The following is a 25,012-nucleotide window of genomic DNA, read 5'->3' as shown; positions in this document are numbered from 1 at the left end:
ATCTTTGTATATGGTAGGGCAGAGGAACGTTAGTCTGAATTCTTACTACTGGATCCTCTGAGACATATTTCTTCTCATACCTCGCAACTCCAAAACATCAGACATTATTAAGCTTAAATGTAACAAATTTTCCTTAGTAAAGTTCGGGAAGTTATTACAATTCATCTTGTAGTCAATAACTACAAATTAAACCTGATACAAGGGCCACGAGTAAATATAAGGGGGCGAGGCGATGCACAGTATTTTGCCAGTTTGCTAAAGGAGCACACAGTACCCACACCCTGGTCCTTTATCATGGTTTCAGCAGTCACATGAAATGTACATTGTAACTGCAGAAACCTTCTCTGTGAAGCAGCTTATTATACAGGACATTACAGTGCATGCTTTCTGTATATTTTGCTTAGGTAGTTTTGTCTTGTATATTCATGTTACAAACAGAAAGCTTTTACTGTTCACTGGGACTTCTGAATGCCACTGTGTGTTCCAAGACCCATGTTCTCTTTCTCGATTCAACAGTGGCAACAACTTTCTTGCTGCATGACTGATAATTACGTGGCCAGTCAAAAATTTTCCTGCATGTAAGAAATCCGATGATTTATTACTGTCATCACAATCTCCCGCCTCTAGATCTTATCTTGACTCAGTTCAATCATATTCACATCCTGTGTGATACTTCAGGCTCTCAAGGCGACGAGTATGAAGATAACTGTCTTACGGAATTTTGCACAACTTCCCAGAAGACAGTCTCTTTATATGGTATGTCATATATTTCGAAGTTTTGCTTCTAAAATATTTAATACATCTGTCACTTTCTCCAGGCGTGTCTAGTCTCAGTTTACTACGTACATAGAACGAAACAATAAGATTATCCCATAGACTATAGGGGCATAACAAAAGGGTGAAAGGTTATCGGGTTTTTGGAGAGTATCCAAAATGCAGGCCTGAAGAGTTCTTTAGAATTTTTGAAAGGAACTAATTTAAATCAGCAGGTTTCATTTCAACGTCCACTCGATGTAATCTAAGACTTAACATGTGCATTACACAAATCAACTCCCCTGGGCTATACTCTCACGCAGGTTTCAATTGTATGTTGAAGTGTAAAAGGTAAAAATGATTTAAGTAGGTCTAAAAAAATTCATGAAAACTGTCCTCATTGCGAAGCTGATAGTTGTTTAGTTAGTGGGTAAACAAAATCAATCAAAAGTGCGTGCCTTTTCTGAGCCACGTCAATATAGTACAGACCCTCCCATTCTATTCCTTAATATAAAATTTAATATTATTCTTACATCTACCCCTAGCTCTTCTGAGTTGTTTCTTCCCTTAAAATCTTGTAATCGAAACAAATTACGAATTTCTCCCCTCAACCTTGTTTGTTTAATCAGTCTACTAATATTTGGTGAGAAGTATAGAAAATAGAATGTGTAATGGAAGGCAAGACAGACTTAAGGCCCAGCCGAAAACATTGTTACGGAATCAGAAAACTCGTGGTCGGTTTGGCCAAATGCATTTGAGGACCAGGATGGTTACGTAAAACACAAGACACACACACAGTTGCTCTGTGAATGTTTTGACAAAATTAATACAGTTGCATTTAGTTTCGTAAAATGGGAATATACTCTTACTGAATGTTGTAATTCTTCATCCATGACCTGCAAAATGTAGTCAGGGTCTGTGTTTGAGTCGTTTCGGGAGGAATTAATAGGGGGAGATGCTTTGTTGTTAAATTTCCCATTTGTGTACGAAACGGCTCTGGAGATAAGAGAAGTGAAATTTGTCTCTGCTTCTGTTCCCCGGGAAAGAAGTCTAACTTCCAGATTATGTTTAGAAGTTTGAAATCTGGTTAAAAAGTCTAGAAAGCGAGTCGGTTCTTATTAATTGATACTGAGTAGAGTAGCTTCTATATTTGTGGTCTTGATGAGGTTGTTATAAGGGCAAGTTTAATGGAATTACTTTTATTTTACCTCTCATTTATTTAGTTAACATAACTTTGCAGGTTTGCAAGATTCTATAGAATGAATGTGCTGTTCGTGAAGATTTTGAAGTATTGAGTAATTATTAGTAATATTTTGCAGTAATAAGTTATGTTGCTAACGTTCGTTCCCCTTTATCGGTGCTTATTGTAAATATCATATATTCCTCGTGATTAGGTAAGTTATTTTGTAAACTTAAATGAATCCTTGTTCAAGTAGTTTTCTGCGGGTTCAACTTTTTATGTGAACTAAGCCACCAGTGATTTTTCGAATTTATTGTTGTGATTTAAAGTATAGAGGAGTGTTTAAATAATTCGCCTCCTTCTTCTTCATTTGTTTCATTTTCTCGTCGCTCTCCACATTATTTCTACCATTCGGATAGGTCTATTAGCTTCCTATATTCTCGCTTAATTTATCTTTTGGCTGGAGAGTGAAGCTGATATTTCCACTTCCTGTCGATTTTAAGACGCGTTAAGTTCTACCTCCGCTCCTCCATGCGCCTTGTCGGCGTAATGCTTAGAACAGGAAGAAATGTGTCGTTACATTCCGTACTCCTTGCCGAAGCACCCGTTTCACCTCAAAGGTATTCTTATAACAAACTCTATTTATATTTATTCAGTGTTCTGTCTGACGACAGGTCCATATGAACAGGATCCTTCCATCCTTTTCTCGGACTGGGACCTGTTCATATACGTTCTTGGCAGATCATCCAGAAGTGGTTTGCCATTGCCTTCTTCTGTGTGTGAATGGAGTAATTGTTGGGATGCCACGGAGAAACCGGGGAAGCCCCCGGAGGAAAACTCCGTGTTGCCTAGACCACGGCCTTGCCCAACACAAGTTATAAATTCGGGCACCGCCGGGAATCGAACCCGAGACTAACAAATTCTATTGAAATAAAAAGTCGTTTATTTATTACGAAAAACATATAAATATATAAATTCATTCCTCTTTCAGACGGCCTTCCGTGGAATTATTGAAATGAACTGTACTGAAACAATGAAAGTGCTCTTTTATTATGACAGTCTTATGAATATATATGACCTTAAAGGAGAATGGTCCCGAAAGATGTAGTTTTTGTTCTTGAAACTTGTTAAAAATGAACTGTACTGTAGTAACGAAACTGCTTCAGTCTTTTACACACCTGCTACTTCTTTGCGCATTAACAAACACATTAAATTTAACTCACTGCAAGAAATCAGCGCTGAATTATTCTTACTTACTTATTTATTTATTTTACTCTAAAGAAAAGTAATGATATGACTTCTTACCCCTCTTATATTATATTCCGTCGAGACACTACATAGAACATGCAATGGTTGTGAAGCGACGACATATAGTGGACAGAGATTACTTTATGTTGTGTATAAACCATGAATTGTCGCCTGCCAACGAAGGAAACAGGAGAAACAAACGAATATTTGTTCCATATAATTAATTTTTGCTAAAATTTCTTATGGATTTTTATTGTTATCTGCTAGGTAAACCTATCTCTGTCTGTAGCTAGTTTGCATTCTTCTATTACAAAATTTAATATTCTTTAATTTATGATCATAATTACAGGTTTCTCTTAACCCAGAACAGGGTTTGTATACTGTTTAGGTAGATACAGTCATATTCCAGTGGGCTTTGCTCGAACTGTCTAGTTACACGGGGGAGTCTCGTGATTGAGGATCATTTGGGGCGGGGTAGGCATTACGCAGTGCATTAGTTGCTCAACTTTCTTTCATACCGTATTACGCAGGGAAACTGAAGCCATTATGCTAATTAAATAACGCCAGGATACGTATATTGCGTTAATTAATTTAATGAAGTTTCTAAAAGCTATGCCTAATTTATTAAATATCAGGCCAGAAAATTATTGATTGCCTTTCAAGAGTATGGAAATAAAATTAGTAGAAATATAACACTTTTAAATAATCTCAAATCTAATGGAAAGGGCAGTGTGGTTTAAATTTCCCTCTTGGTACTTTTTGTAAATATGTTTTTAGCTTTAAATACAAACACATTAAAAATAGGATAAACTGAAGAGAACAGACCACTTGAGAAATTAGGCTTTTATGGGAGGGTAATATTAAAATTATTCTAAAAGAAATGCAAGAATGCGGGGAATTTCATTACCAGCTGAGCAACTGTTAGGTTATCGAGAAGGACTGTGTTCTATGGAGTCAGGTTGACACCACTGTCTTCGTACTTTGAGTTATGATATTTGTAGGCAATTGCAAGATTTCCTCTTCACAAACTTGTCTTCATATCTGTTCTTGTTTTACGGAAGAGCCAAACTTTAACTTCAGGGATATGGTAGTAAAATTCACATTTGTGTCTTTGTGTCTCCGTCTCTGAAAAAAGTCTTTAAATTTAATTTTAAAATATAGAACTGCAACAATATCTCAAAAAAAGATAGAAGAAAATGTTACGTCACTAGTTTAGTTATTTACAAGAAGAAATGTTTGGAGGGGAGAAGCAGGTTCCCTGGGGCTTCTCTTCATACTTCGGGCGAAATTGTCATATTTCTACTTGGAGTTTATTTCATATTTCTTGAACGTAGGAAGTGGGAGGGGTGAATTTTTAACCCAAAAAGAAATTCCTTCTTACGTAACAGCTGCATATCAATTTGGGTTTTATTTTGTTGTCTGTACACAACACAACATTTTTACTTGATTACACGTTTCAAACTTATATCTACCTGTCTAAACGGTGTTGGATCGTGATGGTGAAGTATTGCAGTCAACTCTAATATATAACCTCGAAGATACACACTGATTTACAGAACAAATATAAAATTTAAGTCTAACTACACAGATTTATTATTAGACTCATCTAAAGACACAGCGTTACCCTTTTTTTAGGATTACAAATTCACAAATGCATATGTGACGAATACTTTCACTAATTCTTCATTTCACGTTGGAATTAATATTGTAAACATACTGGCCTATAATAAGTAGTAATTAAATTAAAAACGTTGTAATGTTGGGACAGGGTAATTATCTGAGTTGACTGTTTCACAGACGCTTTGCTTTGCTCTGCTCCTCGTGATAACAGATCGTCGTTGAGCGAGGGCTCACATTTATATACAGAAAGAAAGTTCACCCAACAACAAAGAGCCCTTACCGCGAGAAACAAGCAAAATCTACAAGACAAATCATAAACATATTATAAAGAGAGTTCTATATTTCATATTTATTTCACTGATGCCGTACATTAATTACCATCAGGGTAGTAATTCCAGAAAAGTGACAATCAGTGTAATCTAAGACTAGGGGTACATTTTATTGTTATGGTTGAGATTCAGCAATGGCGTCATTTAATATGTTACCTATCTCCCGAATGGATTTACTCTCTAAGGTTGTATTTATCAACTGGGTTTCTAAAAAATAAAGAGTATTACTATTTTATAAGACTGCTAACATACTCTTATGAATTTAGTTAGTTTTACATGGATTTTGTGTTTGTTTATTCCTGTTATTTTAATGACGCTCATGTACGTTTTGAATCTACACAGAAGAGGTAACTGTATTTTTTTTTTCTGGACCTTAAAATTGTACGGCAGGAGCGAATGTTTTTAGTTGACTTAATACATCGGTCTCAGGAGCTCCTCTGCAGACAGTTCGCCGTCTTGATCAGCGTCAACGAATTTGTGCACTATGATCCTCGCCAGTTCTGGGTTAGTTCGCAGCTCCTCCACAAACCACTCTACAGGCAAACTGTAAACACATCACAAGTAAGTTTAGCGACATCCCATCAACTGAGTCACTATGGTGCTTTGTTGTTTTAAAAACTGGCAACAGTATGTTTATAGCCTTTCAATTGTAAATGTTACGGAAATAATACAATACCGACTTCCATGTGACTTGCCATGGGTTGGTAGGCTGGGGTTAGTTTCCGCGGCGGACACGAATTTATATTCTCGACACTATGTCTGGGGTCACTGAAAATTGCATTTGGTATCCCAGCACATGACGGGAGGAAGAATGCAGGGGAGGCATAAGAATTCCATGTAATAGAAGCAGAAGATGGGGAATTCTTGCTTTACTAAAAATTGGAGTTGTAATATCATTTATTGGCGAATATTGGTATGACCGCACTCATCGCCTTGATAATGGAGGCAGCAATCACCTCTGAAAGGTCAGTAAACTTTTGCCAGGCTACACGACGTAACAACCTAGAAGACAGCCATCTTGATATTCAAGTACATCTTAATAAAAAGGCATGTACAAACACAGAAACTAATTTTCTTTACGTTTCTCTGGCTTAACATTATTTCAGGACAACACAATTTCAGTCAGAGTGCTTCTGGTTGTATCATGTTACGCCATTAAAAACTCCAGGAGCAGGATCCGTTTTGGGAATAGGATAGTTGCTCATCTGGTCAAAACATTCCCTTGAATTTTAGAGAACTCGGACCTTCATTAAAGTGTCCAAAATAGCCCTTATCGTAAATTAAGTGAATTCAATCCGTGCCTATACAAAGTACTTCGTATTGTACATTTTATTATTTTCCTTCCATCTGGTGGTCGTGGGTCCAGTGCTTTGGTAAAAGAACTTAATGATTTGTTTTAAAATTCGGCAAGAGAAAAATCACACTTTCGCAATTCTGATACAACCGGTTTAAACCAGTGGGTGGGACTGATTGAAATATGCTGTGTTACCAGATGCTTCTACTGGAAAATCCTATATAATGCATAAACACTTAAGATTAAACTAAAGATAATGATATTCACATACAGTACGTCGCAACAGCTTATAAATATAAATTTCGACAACTGATAGGAAATCGACCAATTGGCTTTCAATGTTACTTGTTAGTTCGTGATTACAGCGATTGGGGGTTTTACCGTCACGCTTTCACCATGATGTGAAAAGAAGGGCATTTTTGTTCCGCCCCCATTGTCCAAGCTACAGATACGGTTGTAGTATGATTTGTTTTATATCACAAAAAACCAATAGTTATATTTCAAATGTAAAGAAAGTAAGTTTATTTCCTTAAGGAAATAATTTCACATTATAATAATATTATACTATGAGATACCACTCCTTCAAGTTTTCCCTCCAAGTTCTAGCGTCTCATGTAATTTGTTTCCACGGCTGGGCTTAACTGTGTCGTACCCTGAGGCGATAAATTACTTGAATTATTTGTGAGTTTAATTATAGAAAACAAACAAAGCCATGTTAAGTGAGTCTCATTTTGATGCACATAAAATTATAGGTAAATGGAAGGATAATATTAAGGACTGTCTTAAAGAGGTGGGGGTTTATTAACTAGCTGAGCGATTATACGAGTAAGTGTTTTATCAACTCTATGGGAAAAGTGAACAGTTCAATTCTATTATTAGACTTTAGAATTTGAAGCAAATCAGATGTGGAAGTTATATAAATAGGAATGATAATGTGTCGAGAACTATTGTGACATAATGATGGCATACATATCGCAGGTATCTTATCTCGGAACCAGTATGTCCACAATTATTATTTCTTGTTTACACATTAATATGAAATCGTACAAACTATAGAGTTGCCTTTTTGTGTGGGTAAGGAACTTGGTCTCTCATACTAGGCCTAAGGAAAGCACAGAGAGCGAGGATATCTGAGATTAGCGTACTTTACAGCAGGTACCCAGCCTGTTAATAACATGTTGCAAAGGGTGACTCTTATGTGCACAATAATGGACCTTCAGGCACCATAAAATGCCAAGAATTTCTAACCCAACTGAGCAACTGTAATTTCTTAAGATGGACTGTGCTCAGAGGAGCTATTTACTTAAACACAGTTTTCGAACCGTGTTAGTCCTTCTGTCTGGCAGCATAATTATCTTCGAAACTGTAAGCTGAATGGGTACTTTGTATTTGTGGCTTCCCCAATATGTTTTGCAACAAGCTCAAATAATGCTTTAAGAAGAGTTCCATCTTACGAAAATGTGGTACATGGCTAAAAATTCAGATATGATTAAAATTTGTGAATTCTGATTTTAACCTTCTTGAATCAACTGCGGTCTGCACAGAGGCTTTGCTGTGGACCGATATTCCTTCAAAGGAGTCTACCAAGAGACTGAAAAAATCTGTGGTTTCAGAGTTACTTCTACAGAACATGTTTGCCTACCTCTCGAGTGTTGGTTCAGATGCCGTGTTAGCGTTGTCAGCTAGGTACGAGAGGGCTCCGTCCCGTTTTCCGAAACCTCTAGCGGTGGAGAGAGCTACGTTCTTGAAGCCGCGTATTGTCCTCGGTTTGTTTCGCGCGTTCTGGTATGAAGGCCCCGAACTTACGCAGTCGCACAGAACCAGCACAACTAGGACTGTCGCAGCAATCATGCAGTTCACGCTCAGTGATGCTCTCATCTTGCAGACCTGTAACACCAAGAAACACTGTTTTAAAGTCTTTGTTCCGGTCTTTTCTAGATTTTATCTCGCTCTTCAGTGGTAGATCGACATAAAAGTTAAAATTCGCTACTGCACATGGTTCTGGGCTAACTCGCTATCCTGACGATGGTGAGTGACCTGCATGTCATTTGAGGTGCCTAATAGCGACGTGTTGTTAATTCCCCCTTCGTATATCCACACTGTTTTAGATATTTCTTATGAAACACCAACCGTCTTCAGTTAAAAAGGTACCTAGTCAGTGAGACAGTTACATAAAGATAATCTTTGTAGGATTTGAGATTTTCATGGCGGTGAGTCTGAAGATGGCAGTCTTCTGGGTTGTTGCGCCGTGTAGTCTGGTAGAAGTTTACCGACGTTTCAGAGGTCCTTGCTGCCTGCATCATCAGATTGTTCGACAGACCACATTGCCCAACAACTTAGAAGACAGCCATTTTCTAAACCTAATCTTCTTAAGTGGGCCCACCACATTACATAAAATCCTTTTCCAGCTAAATGGAGACACTCCTGTATTAAACCCACATTATGAAAAACGAGTCTAACTAGACAGAGTGTTTCCGTAGGTGTTAGAAAGATTGACAGAAATGATATGAGGTTGCGTATCGTGCTCGGAATTTTAATTGACTTTCTCTGTATGGACATTAAAATGAAAAGTTATATTTACACTTCCAAATAAAACACAGAGTTTCCGATACATGGAAATATTTGCCGTTGACTAAATTACAATGGACACGAAATTATTTTCAGGTGAAATTTCAACTGTTCTTCCTTCTATACTGACAGGGGATATCACTACTCGAGCATCGAACCTAGTTGCTTTCACTTCACGTGCCTAAGATCAACATATAGTACGTAGTTTTATCTCTCTCTCTCTCTTCCAGCTTTAAAATACCGAATGGATTTACATTAAACTTTATATTAGTTGGCTCTGCGTTAAGAGTTGTACACAAAATTTCTATTTTGGCTCGTTTGACTCCCTCATTCAGCCACTAAGTCACCACTCAGCCATCTATCCCGTATTGAGATTCCAATAAGCTGTTTGTTCATGTACTTAACACCGACTCAACTATCACGCACGCACGGTAATACCGAAATTAATTATACGTATGAATATAGTTTCCTTTTAATACTTTTATTGTAAACGAATATTACCAAACTAAATTCGAATATATAACCTGTACCATGTAACTTAACAGCCTAATTAATATTGTAAACTTCCATGAGATCTCAGGTCAGTTAAAATAATTTTACCATTGTCGTTATCTATGACAGATTTTCCCTACGAATGCCCCGGCCAGAATTGCGTACAGTTCTTAATTTCTTTAAACTTAAAACTATGTTAAGAATATGGCGTAAGAACGTTCAGTTTTGCAAGAGTACGGTGGCTAGGCAATGACGTGTCTCACGGAAGGCGCCTGTCTCTAATCTTGTTATGAACGTCGATGTACAGTGATTGCCATTTCTGATTCCTTATCAAGAGTTCCAGGAATCGAATCTTTGTCCGAAGGCATGCCATCATTACTGAAACTTCTTCTGGTACTCCTCAGTCCCTCAAGGGAAAACCTTGGAGGATATCATAAATAGTCCACGACGTCAACCCATCATTTAAAACTATGTAGTTAAATAAACGTTCTTAAATAACTTAAAATTGGAAGAGTCTAACCAACTTTGCTATAGAATTTGTTTCTGCACAAGTGAGGGGGTGGGGTGGAGTGGGGGGTGGGGGGGGGAAGCGTCAGAAACAAATTTTATTTTTTACTTTAAAGTCTTTATAATACTGCTGTTTGTAAGAATCAGTGATTTCAGTTTATATGGAACACGCCATCGTTGTAATAAATAACCTAAGCGTATCCAAACATCATCTGGCATTGAAACTGCGAGCAAACTGAGAGGGAATCTTGTATAAGTGGGAAACCATGTCGCAGTGCACGTTAGATGACGATTCCCTGAGGAAATCCCAAATGGGTTAAAAGTGAACCAGGTTTCTGTCTATCTAGGGTTAATAACTAAACTTTTGACAAAGACGGGAGTTCGGAAACTGCCTTCCAAACCGCGAAAATCAGCATATAAAATGACTGTTATTTTCTGTGTTTGTGAAACGTTTCTCATACTTTGAAGGATGAACACAAATTACAAGTGTCTGAAAATACGTTGCTTACTAAAACATTTATACCTAAGAAGAATGAAGTACGTGATCATTTTAGAATATTAATTAACGAACAATTTACGAACTTTGTCTCTGGCTCAGAGTGTTTCACAATAAAGAAGAACTTGATAGAAATGTCAAATGTCAACTTGGATGACCTAATGGATGGAAGAATAACATTAAGATGAGAATTAAGGAAGTAAGTTGAAAGACGAGTAGGCGGAAGAAACTGGGTTAGGATCGTACTCTGATGTCAGCGGCGTTGAACCTACGGGTCCTGCTACCACAGTGTTATGTTTCTTTAAGTCTTTCTGTCGTGACGACTTCTGAGCAAAATTTACATCGAAAACAAACAACTGATTTTGTATTCAGCCATTGTCTATCGTGGTACAGCGCTCGCCGTGCTTCATTTGTCTGCATTCTGATATTCTAAGACTTAGCAGCACAAGAAACGATGAGTTCTGATATTATACGAAAATGGATGTTAAATAAATGGAAAGTGGATTGAAGTGACTCAGGAAACCATTTATACCCATGCTAAATTGCTCCTTTACAAGATTGTTCAGTCCTTCATACCCACCATGACCCATTATCACCTGTCAGCTGTCATTGACCTTATGGACTGCTTGATTTCTTGCCGACTGATTTGTGTGATTGTCTGAGGATGGCGAATGTGTGCAGAGGTCGTACCAAAACCACGAATTGCACCAAGACATATCGTTCGAAGTTCTACACCATACGATTTTAGCATATTAACAAATGCACTGTTAAAACACAGAAACTTTTCAAGGTGCTACCTAATCTAAAGAAATTTTTCTAGGCACGTGATAATAATGAACTGTAAAATAACTTGAAACTGTGAAAGTGAAACTGTTGGTTGCTGGTCTGTTTTTATATTTCTTGCACGCTTCATCACAAGGTTACCAACCCGCGTTGTGTAAATGTATTTGCATAGTAAACTACAAGGGCGAACATAGTAAAATGTCCCGGACGTAAAGTCACCCATCTGACGGGCTGTTTACCTTATTTGTTCACCTACACGGACTGTTTGCAGACGTGAAAGCTTGTTGCGTGAAGGGCGTGAGATGGAACTGTACGTTCATATTAGGTCGTACGTTTTTATATTACTCGTGAGAGGTAGAAGAAAGCGAATTTCAGATTCTCTGTGTTATGTAGGTTTGTTTGACATTGTCCAATGTAGTAGAATTTATTGGAAATGAATGCGTGGGGATGAAAAGGGCACATGTCAGTATGCTGATTCGCGATCACCGAGTGTATGAACACCAAGATTTTGGACTTACATTGTAGAAATGGGTGCCAAACTGCAGGGATATTATTCATTCTCAAATCATTTAGCCGTACTGTTTCAACTATTATTATATTATTATTATTTAGTGTTCTGTCTGACGACAGGTCCATATGAACAAGATCCTTCCATCCTTTTCTCGGACTGGGACCTGTTCATATACGTTCTTGGCAGATGATCCAGAAGTGGTTTGCCATTGCCTTCTTCTGTGTGTGAATAGGATGCCACGGAGAAACCGGGGAAGCCCCCGGAGGAAAACTCCGTGTTGCGTAGACCACGGCCTTGCCCAACACAAGTTATAAATTCGGGCACCGCCGGGAATCGAACCCGAGACCCCAGGATTACAAGGCCAGCGTTCTAACCACTGGACTATTTTATTATTTAGTGTTCTGTCTGACGACAGGTCCATATGAACAGGATCCTTCCATCCTTTTCTCGGACTGGGACCTGTTCATATACGTTCTTGGCAGATGATCCAGAAGTGGTTTGCCATTGCCTTCTTCTGTGTGTGAATGGAGTAATTGTTGGGATGCCACGGAGAAACCGGGGAAGCCCCCGGAGGAAAACTCCGTGTTGCGTAGACCACGGCCTTGCCCAACACAAGTTATAAATTCGGGCACCGCCGGGAATCGAACCCGAGACCCCAGGATTACAAGGCCAGCGTTCTAACCACTGGACTATTTTATTATTTAGTGTTCTGTCTGACGACAGGTCCATATGAACAGGATCCTTCCATCCTTTTCTCGGACTGGGACCTGTTCATATACGTTCTTGGCAGATGATCCAGAAGTGGTTTGCCATTGCCTTCTTCTGTGTGTGAATGGAGTAATTGTTGGGATGCCACGGAGAAACCGGGTAAGCCCCCGGAGGAAAACTCCGTGTTGCGTAGACCACGGCCTTGCCCAACACAAGTTATAAATTCGGGCACCGCCGGGAATCGAACCCGAGACCCCAAGATTACAAGACCAGCGTTCTAACCGCTGAATAGAATTTATTTAAGATTATAATAAAGTCGTGAATGGTGAGTGGGTAAAGAACTAGAGGTTGAAATTTAGTCACAGACTGTCTGTAACATAACAATGCTTCACGAATTTGTTGCCACTCACGTGGAAAAAGTTGTAAAATGATTAATTCACTCGCACGTGCAGTAAGAACAATGGTGTACGTGACTGGCACCGGAAGAACATTGCTGTAACGAGTATATAAGTAACGTAAAAAAAATTGTTACCACGAGGAAAAAGTTCACAATTGTTACTAGCAGCTCTCTGATAATGTCTTAACTGGGACTCCCTACACTCATATCGTTTTTCATTCATTATCTCTCGCACTTCATAAATCTAGTCTTCAATTCAAGGAGCGAGCCATGTTGAATAATGTGTGATAACAATCCAGAACAGATTATTATAAGTGCTGGCGTGGGTTCGTGGAAAAAGTGCAAAGATTGTGATTAAGAAGACAGGAAATATTATAAATAACTCCATGGAGCAGAGTCCTTTAAGAAGCTGATAATTGTTCAATCGGCCAGTGAATTCCCCGCTTTTTGTAGAAACCCATGATTTATAACTGTATTAAAGAAATCAGCAACTGATTCACATCCTGTGAATCAAATCCACATTTTTGTGCCCTATGTTTAAAGACACTTTTCAGTGTTGTTCTCCTATCTAAGCCTAGGTTTTACAAGCGCTCTCCTCTCTTCAAGTTTTAAACTAATCGAACGTATGAATGTTTCACTTGTCTTATTCATGATACATTCTCCGTCTGTCACCAATCGAGCTGAGCACTGTAATAATATTTGACGGAGAAAACAAACTACGAAAGTCCTCGTGCACAGTTACCTCCACCCCTCTTACTTTCTCTATAAGTTCAGATAGTCTCGAGTAATTTCAGCTATAACAATTTTGTCTAGTACTGGAAGCTTTCAACGTTTTTAATTTTACTTCGTCTTTGGAATAAATGTTTATGTAAGCACAATCACCAAATTGTTTTGTGTATGTGGTATCTTGTAAATGATTAATCTTCTGTCACTTGCCTCTCACATTTCGACTCTGAGAGGGCGTGCCATTCAATTAATCCAACAAGAACAGAATTACATTTAGTATCTCTGAGCGTAGTTTTTATTATTATATGTCTCCCAGTAGGAATAATAAAATAACTCTTGGATTAAGAGTTATTTTAATATATTATCTCTTTCTGAGTAAGGGGATGACATTTCTTTAGCATCACGGCTGAAGATAATTCCGCCTTTTTATAGTACTCAAAAATTATACAAAAATTATAAATTACAATTATAAAAAGTATACAAAAATTAATCTGATGGATTTATGAACTACAATATTCTCCTACGGTTACTGTAATTATTTAATGGTTTTAAACGTAATTAATTTTAGAGTTTGTAGCTTAAGTGCGTCATGTTTGTGTTGAAACCAAATACATATTTATTATCACAGTCTATACACAAACGTATTTAAAATGTTGTTGTTAAAATTTATATAACACTATAACATCTGTAGTATAAAACATCGAAACATATCGTACAATTAATAATAAGCGCCATAATAAATGTAACATCATACTACGATAAAAGCGCCATAATATAACATAATATAACTTATTGTGATATTTTATACTACAGATGTTATAGTGTTATATAAATTTTAACAACAACATTTTAAATACGTTTGTGTATAGACTGTGATAATAAATATATATTTAATTTTAGAGTGTTTTAAAACAAGGTGGGGATACCCCTGAAGTTGTACTTGAAAAAATTAACATAATAGTAGGAAATGTTATTATGTCTATTAGATCGTTAAGTGCACAATTTGATAGATATATATATATATATAAAACAATGTTTGTCAATTTACAGGAAGTGGGATTATAATCAAAATGCTTAATTTTTACACTTCCAAGTTACATTAAATGTGAGGAAATGAGGTTCGCGTCTTGACCTGTTGGTTAACCAGCTAGTTGACTACTTTGGTGTATGGTATATGGACACTGGAGTGCTACTGTTGGGCAGCAGACACTAAAGCTGTACTTAAAAGGGATGAGCTTGTCGCTTAAAGTCCCTGAAGAGGAACTGCGTCCATTAGAGACACGCTTTACTGGTAGAATGCTCGCATCGTCTAATTTGCTTTAGTCAGAGCCACTAGAGTTTACAGATTGGCTGGATTCAAATGCGTGCTCTTGGTGGAAATGTTTGAAGGGTTACAGATGGGGACATAGAGTTTAGCAGACGGAGACTTGTTAATCTTCTGACACAAAGGCTGGCACGCAGGTTTGAAGGCCTCAGAAGCGTCCTTCTGCTCGTGGATCAAGAAGCGAGGAACACTAATAATGCATCATGCAAGCAATATATAATATTAAAGCGAGCAGATAATAAATACTCATATGTTTAAACAAGGAAATACTTAAGCTACACTAGGAGGAACAATCTAACAGAAAGGTAGATAGCTTGCTGTCTCCATCAGAAGACAAACTGAATTTTTAGCTGTTTCAAGATCAACTCTCGACTCGCCTCTGTATATGAATGTATAGGCCTATATAATACATATTTGTTGGCCAGAATCCCATTTAACGCCGTGATATAGCACAGAGATTTCTTTGTATGTTAATCGATTGTCAAGCAATGAAAAAGCTGTATACGCTGATCACTGCATTATACGAGGGTCGCTCATTAAGTAATGCCCCACATTTTTTTTCTCAGCCAATAATGAAGATAGAAAAGTGCACTTTTACATGCTTGAGATTTGATGTTTCCCGCGTTCGTGTACGGAGTTTCAAATGATTCCAACCGATAGCCGAGCTGTAGTGAACTGTTAAAATGGCGTCTGTGAACGACTCTCGTTACAAACAACGAGCTGTAATTGAATTCTTTGTTGCTGAAAAAGAAACGGTGGTGAACATTCATAAACGTTTGTGTGCTGTGTATGGAAGCTGTGCAGTCGATAGGAGCACCGTTGGTCGCTGGGCTAAGAGAGTTAAAGCTTCAGGAAGTGAAGAAACCGTGCTCCGTCATCTGCGGCGCTCTGGGCGTCCTGCCACAGCCACCACTCCAGACATGTTGAACCGCGCGGATGCCATTATTCGTGAGGATCGGCGCATCACAACTCGACAATTGGCCCAACAGCTTTCAGTCAGCAATGGAAGTGTAATTGCAGTTATCCGGGCTCTTGCATATTCGAAGGTGTGCGCAAGATGGGTTCCACGAAGTCTCACAGCAGACCACAGGATTCAAAGGAAAACGATTTCTTCTGAATTGTTGGAGCGTTTTGATGCTGAGGGAGAGATCTTTCTGTCCCGGATCATTACAGGTGACGAAACCTGGATACACCTCTTTGAGCCGGAGACAAAAAGGCAGTCAATGGAGTGGCATCATCCTCTATCACCGAGAAAGAAGAAATTCAAGTCAACTCCCTCCGCCGGAAAAGTCATGATGACTGTCTTTTGGGACAGTGATGGGGTCATTCTTGTGGATGTGATGCCAAGAGGTGCGACCATCAATTCAGACGCGTACATTATGACCCTGGAAACCCTCAAGAAGCGTTTCCGACGAGTTCGGCCTCACAAGCATCCAGCAGAAATTTTGCTCCTGCATGACAATGCACGCCCTCACACAAGTCCGAGAACCCGGGAAGAAATCACCAAATTTGGTTGAACGGTGCTGCCCCATCCACCCTCCGACTCCATCTCTTTGGGCCACTTAAAGATGCTATCCGCGGAACAAGGTTTGAAGATGACGAGAGCGTTATTCAAGCAGTGAGGACATGGCTGCGTGCACAGGACAAGAGCTGGTACCGGCAAGGCATGCATGCACTTGTTCCACGCTGGCGTAAAACCGTACAAGTTGATGGGGACTATGTGGAAAAATAGTATGTGTAAAGGAAACATTGATTTATATTGTCACTAAATTTCAGCCATCTTGAATAAATATATTCTGAGGGAAAAAATGTGGGGCATTACTTAATGAGCGACCCTCGTAAAATTAGTTATAAACCAGTTTTAAGTTGTTTATGGCATATTTTAAGTGTACTTACATTACGTGTAAATACTTTTAACTCGTTTGAAATTGTCTTTGGAATAATATTGGAATTTGTTTGAAGTTCGTTATCAAACTAAATACTACATCAGAAACAAATGACCGTTAATTTTAGCGATAAAGAGTATCAGTTTTAAAATATATAATGCTGTCAGCCATTTTTTGAATCTGTTGTAAGTTGTTTTCTGTTAACAGCGTGTTATAATGGTTGTGGAAGAGATGGGTGAGCTATTTAGCGCGTATAGGAAGAAAAGTACACGTAATTTTATTCCCAGGATCTGCGTGCTTCTTTGTACGGAGAGAAAATTTTTCAACAACTTAGTTACGATTAGCTTCTCTAAGAGAGACTGTTCCATGAATGAGTCAGCGTGTAAACGAGTGAGTTATTCCCAATTAATGTCATTCAACTTAACGTTTTCAGTAAACAGATGGTGCAAATTAATTGTAACGCTACTGTAAGCACGTGAAATAGTATCAATTCCTGCTGCCAGTTTACCATTTGATTTCACAAAGCGCATGCAATTCATTCCCCTGACGATACGTTAACAGGCCGTGCCCTAGATGCACTCTCAACCAAATCAACCAGAAAATAGAGCTTTAAAATCTCACAGGACAATACCTACAATGCGAAATGAATGTCATAGCTGTGGTATGATCTGTGAAATTAACTTCCCCCCATATGTCCAATACAAAGCGCGGTGGTAACATTTGAACTCAGTACTGCATGGACACGTTGAAGAAATTTCCTATCGTGTGTTTATAATTCTCAATTTATATGTAGTCTGAATCATTGAAGGTGTTGAAAAGTCATCAAAATGTATATGAGACAGTGGCGTTTTAAATTTTATAAAGTCCGCACGTAAGATAAAGCCTACCGTACGTACATCTGCTGTTATCCTGTAGAAATATTATAGCGGTCAGCGGTCAGAATTATTAAACTCTTTGTTTATAATAACTATATCGATAAAATTGTTACGGGCCAGTTTCAATATTTGTGTCGAATTTCAATATGTCCTGGTATCGACGCATTATTCATTATTTCAAAGGAATAAAGTGGTTTATTTTAATGAATGTCACAAGTGGACGCACACACACACTATCTTCTTTGCAGCTTCTTCATCTCCATAAATTTTAATGTCAACACTTCTGTCGAAATATCGATTAAAAGCAAATATATAGAACCCATTTACACATGCATGTGTTGATTAATGATAAGAGGTCCTATCGCAGCAGCTCGTAAAATTACGAACTGCTAAAATTAATTTTGGAGTTATATTAGATTTTCATTGAACCATCCGCGTTAACCAGCGGTTTCATGAAACGAGAGCCATACTTTAATTATATGGAGTGGATGACTCAACCGATCGTCCTTGTATCCCCATGTGTACATTATAACAAAAACCGATGTAAACAATGTAAATTGATTTGCGTTATAACTCTCATTCGTTTTGCAGCCTTTGAAGCTAAAATATTTACAATAGCACAGCTGAAGTATTTAATGTGAATCAAATCATATTTACTTTAAAAACTTATTTTACTTCAATATATGTACGCTTGTAGAAATAATTGCTACCTCACTAGAACAGTGTAGTCTACTATATGTCAAATATATTTCAGATAGATGTACATTTATACAGAGCAGTGAGCTCTTTAAGAATCGTGGAGACTATTCATGGTAGGGTCTCTGAACCAGTTCATAGTCATATTTGTTTATAATGGCTGACTAAACTTGTGGAATAAAGGTAAAATTGTCCCTGTGTCTACAGACTACGCCACGGGGTGATATAAGAGAGGGTAGTTTCAATACTTAACGTCACATGTTATGAAATTTCAGTAGAAGATATATTACAAACTAAATCAATCAACTCACGGGAAATATTTAAAAGTGGTAGCTCTAGAAATTTTTCTATATAGAAATGACTCTTAGACAATTAAAGCAAGAGACACAAATAAGTAATATGACCTATGTTGTTGTCAGAAATTATATAAAAATTATCGTTAATATTCGACTTAACATTTCTAGATACGATTTTATTGAGAAATATAATTGTTTTTAAATAATTTTAGATACAATGATTTAAAAGGTAAAGATAAAATTTTCACTATGGATAATCATCATATCATTTAGGCGTATAAGGTAGTGATCTCCCCTGTTAATTACCATTCCACCATTTTTCATACTCATGTATCACCGCCCCACGAGATGTGCGACCATCCTGACGAAGCAGCACTCTGTTCTACCTTCAGTCCTGACTTAAGGGCTTTCCACTGACCCGACTGTTGCCTGTTCTCGAAGTTAATGCAGTTTTTTTTCATAGCTTTGCACTTCCGTTGATCAGAATATTATTCTGTCATTTATTTGGAGACAAAAGTCGGGGCAGTAATATAAAACAGACTCCTTCAACCATCTTGCTAATTTATAAAAAAAATCATAATGTAGGTATTACAACATCATCACCTAGCATGAAAATATATATTTATTTTCCTGAATGAAATTAAGCTGTTTGATAACATACAGACGTAGAAAATTGAAATTTTTGGAAGAAATGACTATCACTTACAGGACAAAAGGGACGACTTTCAGAACGGTTTGAATTGAAACAGGAAGGATGGAAGGACATGTTTTCCAACGAGTGACGGCATCAAATTGCTGAAAAGTGTCTCCCCGACGGCCGCCGCCGCCGCTTCTTGCCCTGTCTCCTATTCAATGACCCCAGGGAAATCACGAACATGAACAAAAAAGTTCAGATAGAGGAGAAGGACTTTCAGTTTTGAATAAGACAGACAATCGGTATTTCAAGTACCTCTGTTCCGTATCATCACAGAATTGCAATAAGGGAATTATATTAATATTTAATACGTTCATGCTGATGAAATTTACTTTTATAGTTAAATAATAATAATAATAAATAAATAAACTTTAATTCTATTCAAATTAATTCAGTTAAGTTCTTTGTTTTAACGTACTAACTCAACTGGTGCAGGAGACAATTAAGACATATTAATAATTTAATGCAAATAAATTCCTTATTTTAAATTGATGTATCAGCAACCAAATGTTTCAATTGCAGATACAATCTCTAAAATTTTGAAAAGGAGCTCAAATGCAAACGGTTTCGAGTGCGGAAGGACAAACATTCTTGAATAATCTCATGCCAAAATTTCAGAGATCATAAGGGCGAAGTTTCCATTGTGGTTGTATACGTACGATTAATTTCCCAATGACAGGCCTACATCGTTAAGTTATGAAAACAGCGCTTCATCATAATCGAGACGGTCCATAATTAATTTCATACGGATAATTGAATTAGAACGCCATTCTGCCCTAAGAACCATCCCCAAATATTTTCTTTTAGTTTTTTGTTGACAGGTGAATAATATTTATGGCAGTTGAGTGGCTTTTTGTATAATCCAGCGCTCTTATGCAATAGACCATAGTAAATCATTATAGAAATACAGGTATGTGGACGTTGTAGATCAGTGGTTTTCAACTTGGGGTACACGTACCCCCGGGGGTACGCGAAGACATTTTAGGGGGTACGTGAAAATTTTAAAAATAATATATATATTTTATGATAAACACTGAAAAATCAGTAATGTAATTTATTTAATTTATTTTAGATGTAGATTATATATTCTGTATAACTTGAATTATACACCAACAAATTTGGGGGTACAGAGTTGAAGAGAAATTATATCTGGGGGTACGCGAACAAAAAAGGTTGAATATCACTGCTCTAGATAATAATGTAGAGTACTCAAGCCTGTTAATGATTTAATTATAAAGCGGAGATCAGATCAATCCTCTGTTCCCTGCAAGATATTGACTTATTATGAAGCTGTGAACCTGAGTGTCACGCTGTGGTAGCCAGAAGTCCTGTTTGGAGTTATCCGGTTCTATCTCGATATAAGGCCCGCTTATTCTGAAAATTATTTAAAATGCATTGTTACTGCAATCATGATAAATGATCGGAAAGTGGTTATACACAAAATTCTAGCAGGCAAGAGTGCTGCTAAGTGTAGACATCTTTCTTTTGCTGCTAGGTGAAAGATAATCTTCTGGTATCAGAAGCAGACAGTCTATTGACAGCTGAACACTGCACTCAAGATCAGCGCGGTAGTTTACGTAGAACGGAAAACTTACTTCTCTGTTCCCTGGGGTATACAGAGCTTACAGTATTTACAAAATGTTTATACTGAAAATCTCTTACTAGTGTGTTGGAAAAATTCGTAAACTGTATGTCATGTTGCTTCACATTCTATAAACAAAATTCTGTAACAATTTTTTTTTTAATATACCGCACACAATTTTTGGTTCATCGCCGACATGCTAGAAGTGGAATAGTCTTATCTCACAAGGACGTATGGCTACCATGTTGGTATTAACTGTGGTAATAAGTTAACAAGAAATGCAGCGGAGGTGAGACATCCAGTGGCAATATTTTCGTGCCACAGAAGGTGGGCTAATAAGTTTAATGCAGATGTTCTGTTCGAATGGGTAGCTAGATACGTTCATAGTACAGATTCTTGCTACTGTCTTTGCGTTTTATTTTCTGAAACACGAGACAATGCGATGGGTGTTGGCAAATGATGATAAAGTATCTGAGAGAAGTCATCGTTAATCTCATGATATCAAAGGTTCCTTTCCATGACAGAAAAAAAATCGAAAGAAGAGATACTGTGTGACTAAGAGATCAATAGTTAGGAAATGCTAGTAGGCTTGTGTCGTATGTGGCACGAGAAGGAATTTGATATTCTCTGGGATTTTTAAAATTTATAAAAAATACTCAGATACTTGAGATGTTAAAAGCAGCCGACGGTCGGAATTGGTGGTGTGCTTTACGATTATCTGCATTTAAACTCAAGAAGTGAGTAATAGGGGGTTGCAACAAGGAGCTTCAATAATTTTCAGATATCATTCTTCTTTCCTTCCTTACTGTAGTGCTACAGCTTTTTAAGTTTGGCCTTGGCTTCACAAAGAGATATTACTATTGGCATCATTTGCAGGGGAAGGTAATGTAGGACGCATGAGATTAAGATACAAACACAATTTTAGTAGATAAATCTGAAAGGGAAAATAACATTTGTGTGACCGAGGCCTAGACAGGAGGATAATATTAAAATCGATACTATATAATTGTAGAATCAGTTAAATAGGCACGGGGGTAGAAAACAGTGGCTGGCTTTTGTGAATATTCCAGAGGACAGCCAACTCCAAAACACTGCTGTTTCGTCGCTAGGCAACGATTTAATGCATAACATCCATTTGGTATTTGCATGACTTATCACTATTCTGTGCCACGAAGGCAAATAAGAGAACTGACGTGTCATGTGACAGCCTTTTGTTTTCAGAAACTGAATTTAATGAAAGTAAGAATAATTTGGTGTTTATCTCTTATAGTGCACCAACTTTCATGTGTCAGTTGCAAGGTTAAAGAGACTTCTCTTTACTGACGTATGCCTCAGCCCAAACAATCCACTCCCAGTTTATAATTTTGCATACCTTTATATTCTGTTCCTTTATAGTATCGTTTTAGAATTTAATACCCTTACTTAAGCACACCTAACTAATATTACAGCTGGCAGGCACTTGGTGCTGTCGTTTTCCTCATTACGACAAAAGTTCGTGTTTCATTACAATCGGCTTAAAGAGAACGCCAAAACTCTTCTCGTTTGAGATGTGAGCTCTCTAGAATTCAGAGATCTTGAGACTGGGGCAAAGAGACGTCAGATGTAGGATTTGCGATACATTATCTCGCACTAATACTTATTTAAAATAAATCAGAGAGCGAGATAATCTGATAAATTATAATTGAGTGGCTTGAATTTAGATATGACGTTATGTTGCTTTCTCTCAGCATTGTAAGTGTTGTAAATGGTTTCACGAATTATCTGTCTGTAATAAGGATAGTAGAAGCAGCTTTTATGTGCTCCACTTTGGTCGAGCATCTTGTACATTGGTCCTTGTAAAGAAATAAATATCTGTTCTTGAAGACAATTGACCAATAAACTGAAGTCTGTATTATTTTCAGTGATTTTTTATTGTTTAGCTGTGAAACCGTATGTCCTAATTGTGGCGTGGGATATGAGGTGACAAACTAGTAGATTCTCTAGTAGCAAATCCTGAAATTTCAACACTGCTGATGCCAACGTTCAACATATACTATCTTAAGCCAGTTGTATCAACCGCCCATCCTTCTCAGCCGACATTTCTAAGACATATATCACCTTTTATTCCTTGTACTTCCTGGCATTCTAAGTAACTGCTGTCCAACATATTAAATATTTTGTATCGATTCTTCCTGTGTTCATACTTACGCGATAAAAGCAATATTAACGTTATTATAATAAGGTAAATAATTCATCATTCATGTTTCGCCATATTTAATGCCCAAGTTCTAGTCGGTCTCTAAGGAAATAGCTGTCAGAATCTTGATTTATGGTACACCGCATATTGACAGATGAAGCTACTTGTAATATGAGAAATCAGGGAGTATGGTATGTCATAAGTATAGAACATACAAATTATATATTATTTTGTGAAAATGTCAAGGTCACTGGATTTTAAGGGGTAAAGGGCGTACGGTATTCAGAGAAAGAACCTATTTCCTCTTGGCAAAAAAGCTATGACGTGTTTCGTTAATCAGTTAGTATTGTTTTTCTAGCGTTCAGCACATGAAGGAGAGACATTTAGGGCTTTGGAGTAGTGGTTTTATAAATTTTAATAAAGTAATTAATACAAAGTTCAAATATTACATTTAAAACCACTTTGGTAACATAATGTAATAAATAGAATAAATTACCGGAGGAATATACTCCATGGAGCAGAGTCCTTGAGAAGATACATTACTGCTACAGACAATTAAATATTTCCTTGTCTTTGCAGATCTACGAATTTTATTCAAAATAAATAGTAAACTTTGAGTAATCTTAAAGTTGCACGTGGACATTGGACATAGACGTACTCCAATTCTAACGATATATAGAAAACGTTACGAAGGATCTAGAATTCTAGCTGTGGAAGATTATGGGATTTAAATGATTTTCGTTGGCTGAGCAGAATCCTTAATCTTGTTTCCCCCCTGTACCCGATCTTCTTTGAACCATTCATCTTTTCTGAGCATGGACTTATTTAATTACAAACATCAAAAGCTTATCCTATAAACTAGTCGCATGCTTGCCCATACAACATTACACAGTTCTTCTTACAATGTGCACGTCGAATTTAGCTTACCAGTTTGCAGGTTCGTCACAATATACCAAACGATCAAAGGGTTTAACTTGCACAAATTTCTCAACATTCTGTTAAAGAAATTTCTTAAATACCACCGTAAGTTCCAGTGGGTTTATTCTGCTAATACTCCAGCATTCGGCGCCTGCGAGGCATGTTGCATGCAATGCACAGCTGAAGTGCACAAGTTACCGCACGGCGCACTGTGAAAGGAATTAACGCGGTGTGATTGTGCACTGGCACGATGAGAAGCCTTCGGAGAGATTGCAGTCCTATCTGCGATTTTCGTGCCATCATCCATGGATATTCATAATTTATGGTCAATGTTCAATACATTATTCGAGGCTACAAAAATACGAGTAATTCAGTTGGTAAAGCAAGGAGACAGATTTTACACGAGACCTTTCTCCATATAATATTAGAGTGATTGAATCAAGAGAGATGAGGTGGGCGGACATGTGGACCGCACTGAAGATGAGAAATGCAAATAAAACATTTCAACAAAGAACCTACAATCACTATTTATCTACAAGAGAGAACCTTGATTATGCTATATTTTAATATACTTGTTACAAATACAAATAATCAAATTAATTTCAGAATTTTAGTAATCAAATTATTATTTACTGGAATGTAATTATTAGTTTCAGCCAACTCAACATACAACAAACGTTTCTATGATCTACGCACTTTTGCTGGTTTCAGACAGCGTATGACGAGTGAACGCTGATATCAACGTAGGATGAACATAATTAGTGTAGGCATGCACCAATTTTAATTGTATATAATAACAAAAGCTTGTGACATTTTTGCATGATTCAACCTTGAGGGCGTTGTTCTGTTCTTCAGCATTTGCATATATATCAGTTCTTGAATTTGTTCAATAATTAAGATTCTCTTAACGAACTGCTTGTAGCATAGTCTTTCTTGAGGAGCTGACATTAATT

The 25,012-nt window shown here is 37.4% G+C and overlaps 2 protein-coding genes across 2 annotated transcripts in view; one reads left to right on the top strand and one right to left on the bottom strand.

The window, feature by feature from the left end:
* LOC110828317 (ubiquitin specific protease 10) overlaps positions 1 to 25,012 on the top strand; it is a 138,441-nt gene that overhangs the window by 15,916 nt on the left and 97,513 nt on the right. The gene's annotated exons all lie outside the window — the stretch shown is intronic.
* The window catches only part of LOC110828320 (allatotropins-like), a 50,514-nt gene continuing 30,065 nt past the window's right edge, over positions 4,564 to 25,012 (bottom strand). The window contains exons 2-3 of the mRNA XM_022060944.2: positions 8,067 to 8,311; positions 4,564 to 5,674 (exon numbers count right to left, since the gene is read on the bottom strand). Coding sequence (XP_021916636.1) covers positions 5,542 to 5,674; positions 8,067 to 8,302 — 369 coding nt within the window. The 5' untranslated portion in view covers positions 8,303 to 8,311 and the 3' untranslated portion in view covers positions 4,564 to 5,541. The remainder of the gene's footprint in view (positions 5,675 to 8,066; positions 8,312 to 25,012) is intronic.

The sequence above is a fragment of the Zootermopsis nevadensis genome, unplaced genomic scaffold (genome assembly GCF_977971745.1).
Source record: "Zootermopsis nevadensis isolate Lab colony 2312 unplaced genomic scaffold, Znev_1.0 Znev_ptg000022l, whole genome shotgun sequence".
NCBI lineage: Eukaryota > Metazoa > Arthropoda > Insecta > Blattodea > Termopsidae > Zootermopsis > Zootermopsis nevadensis.
This window is presented reverse-complemented; position numbering and strand designations above follow the sequence as displayed.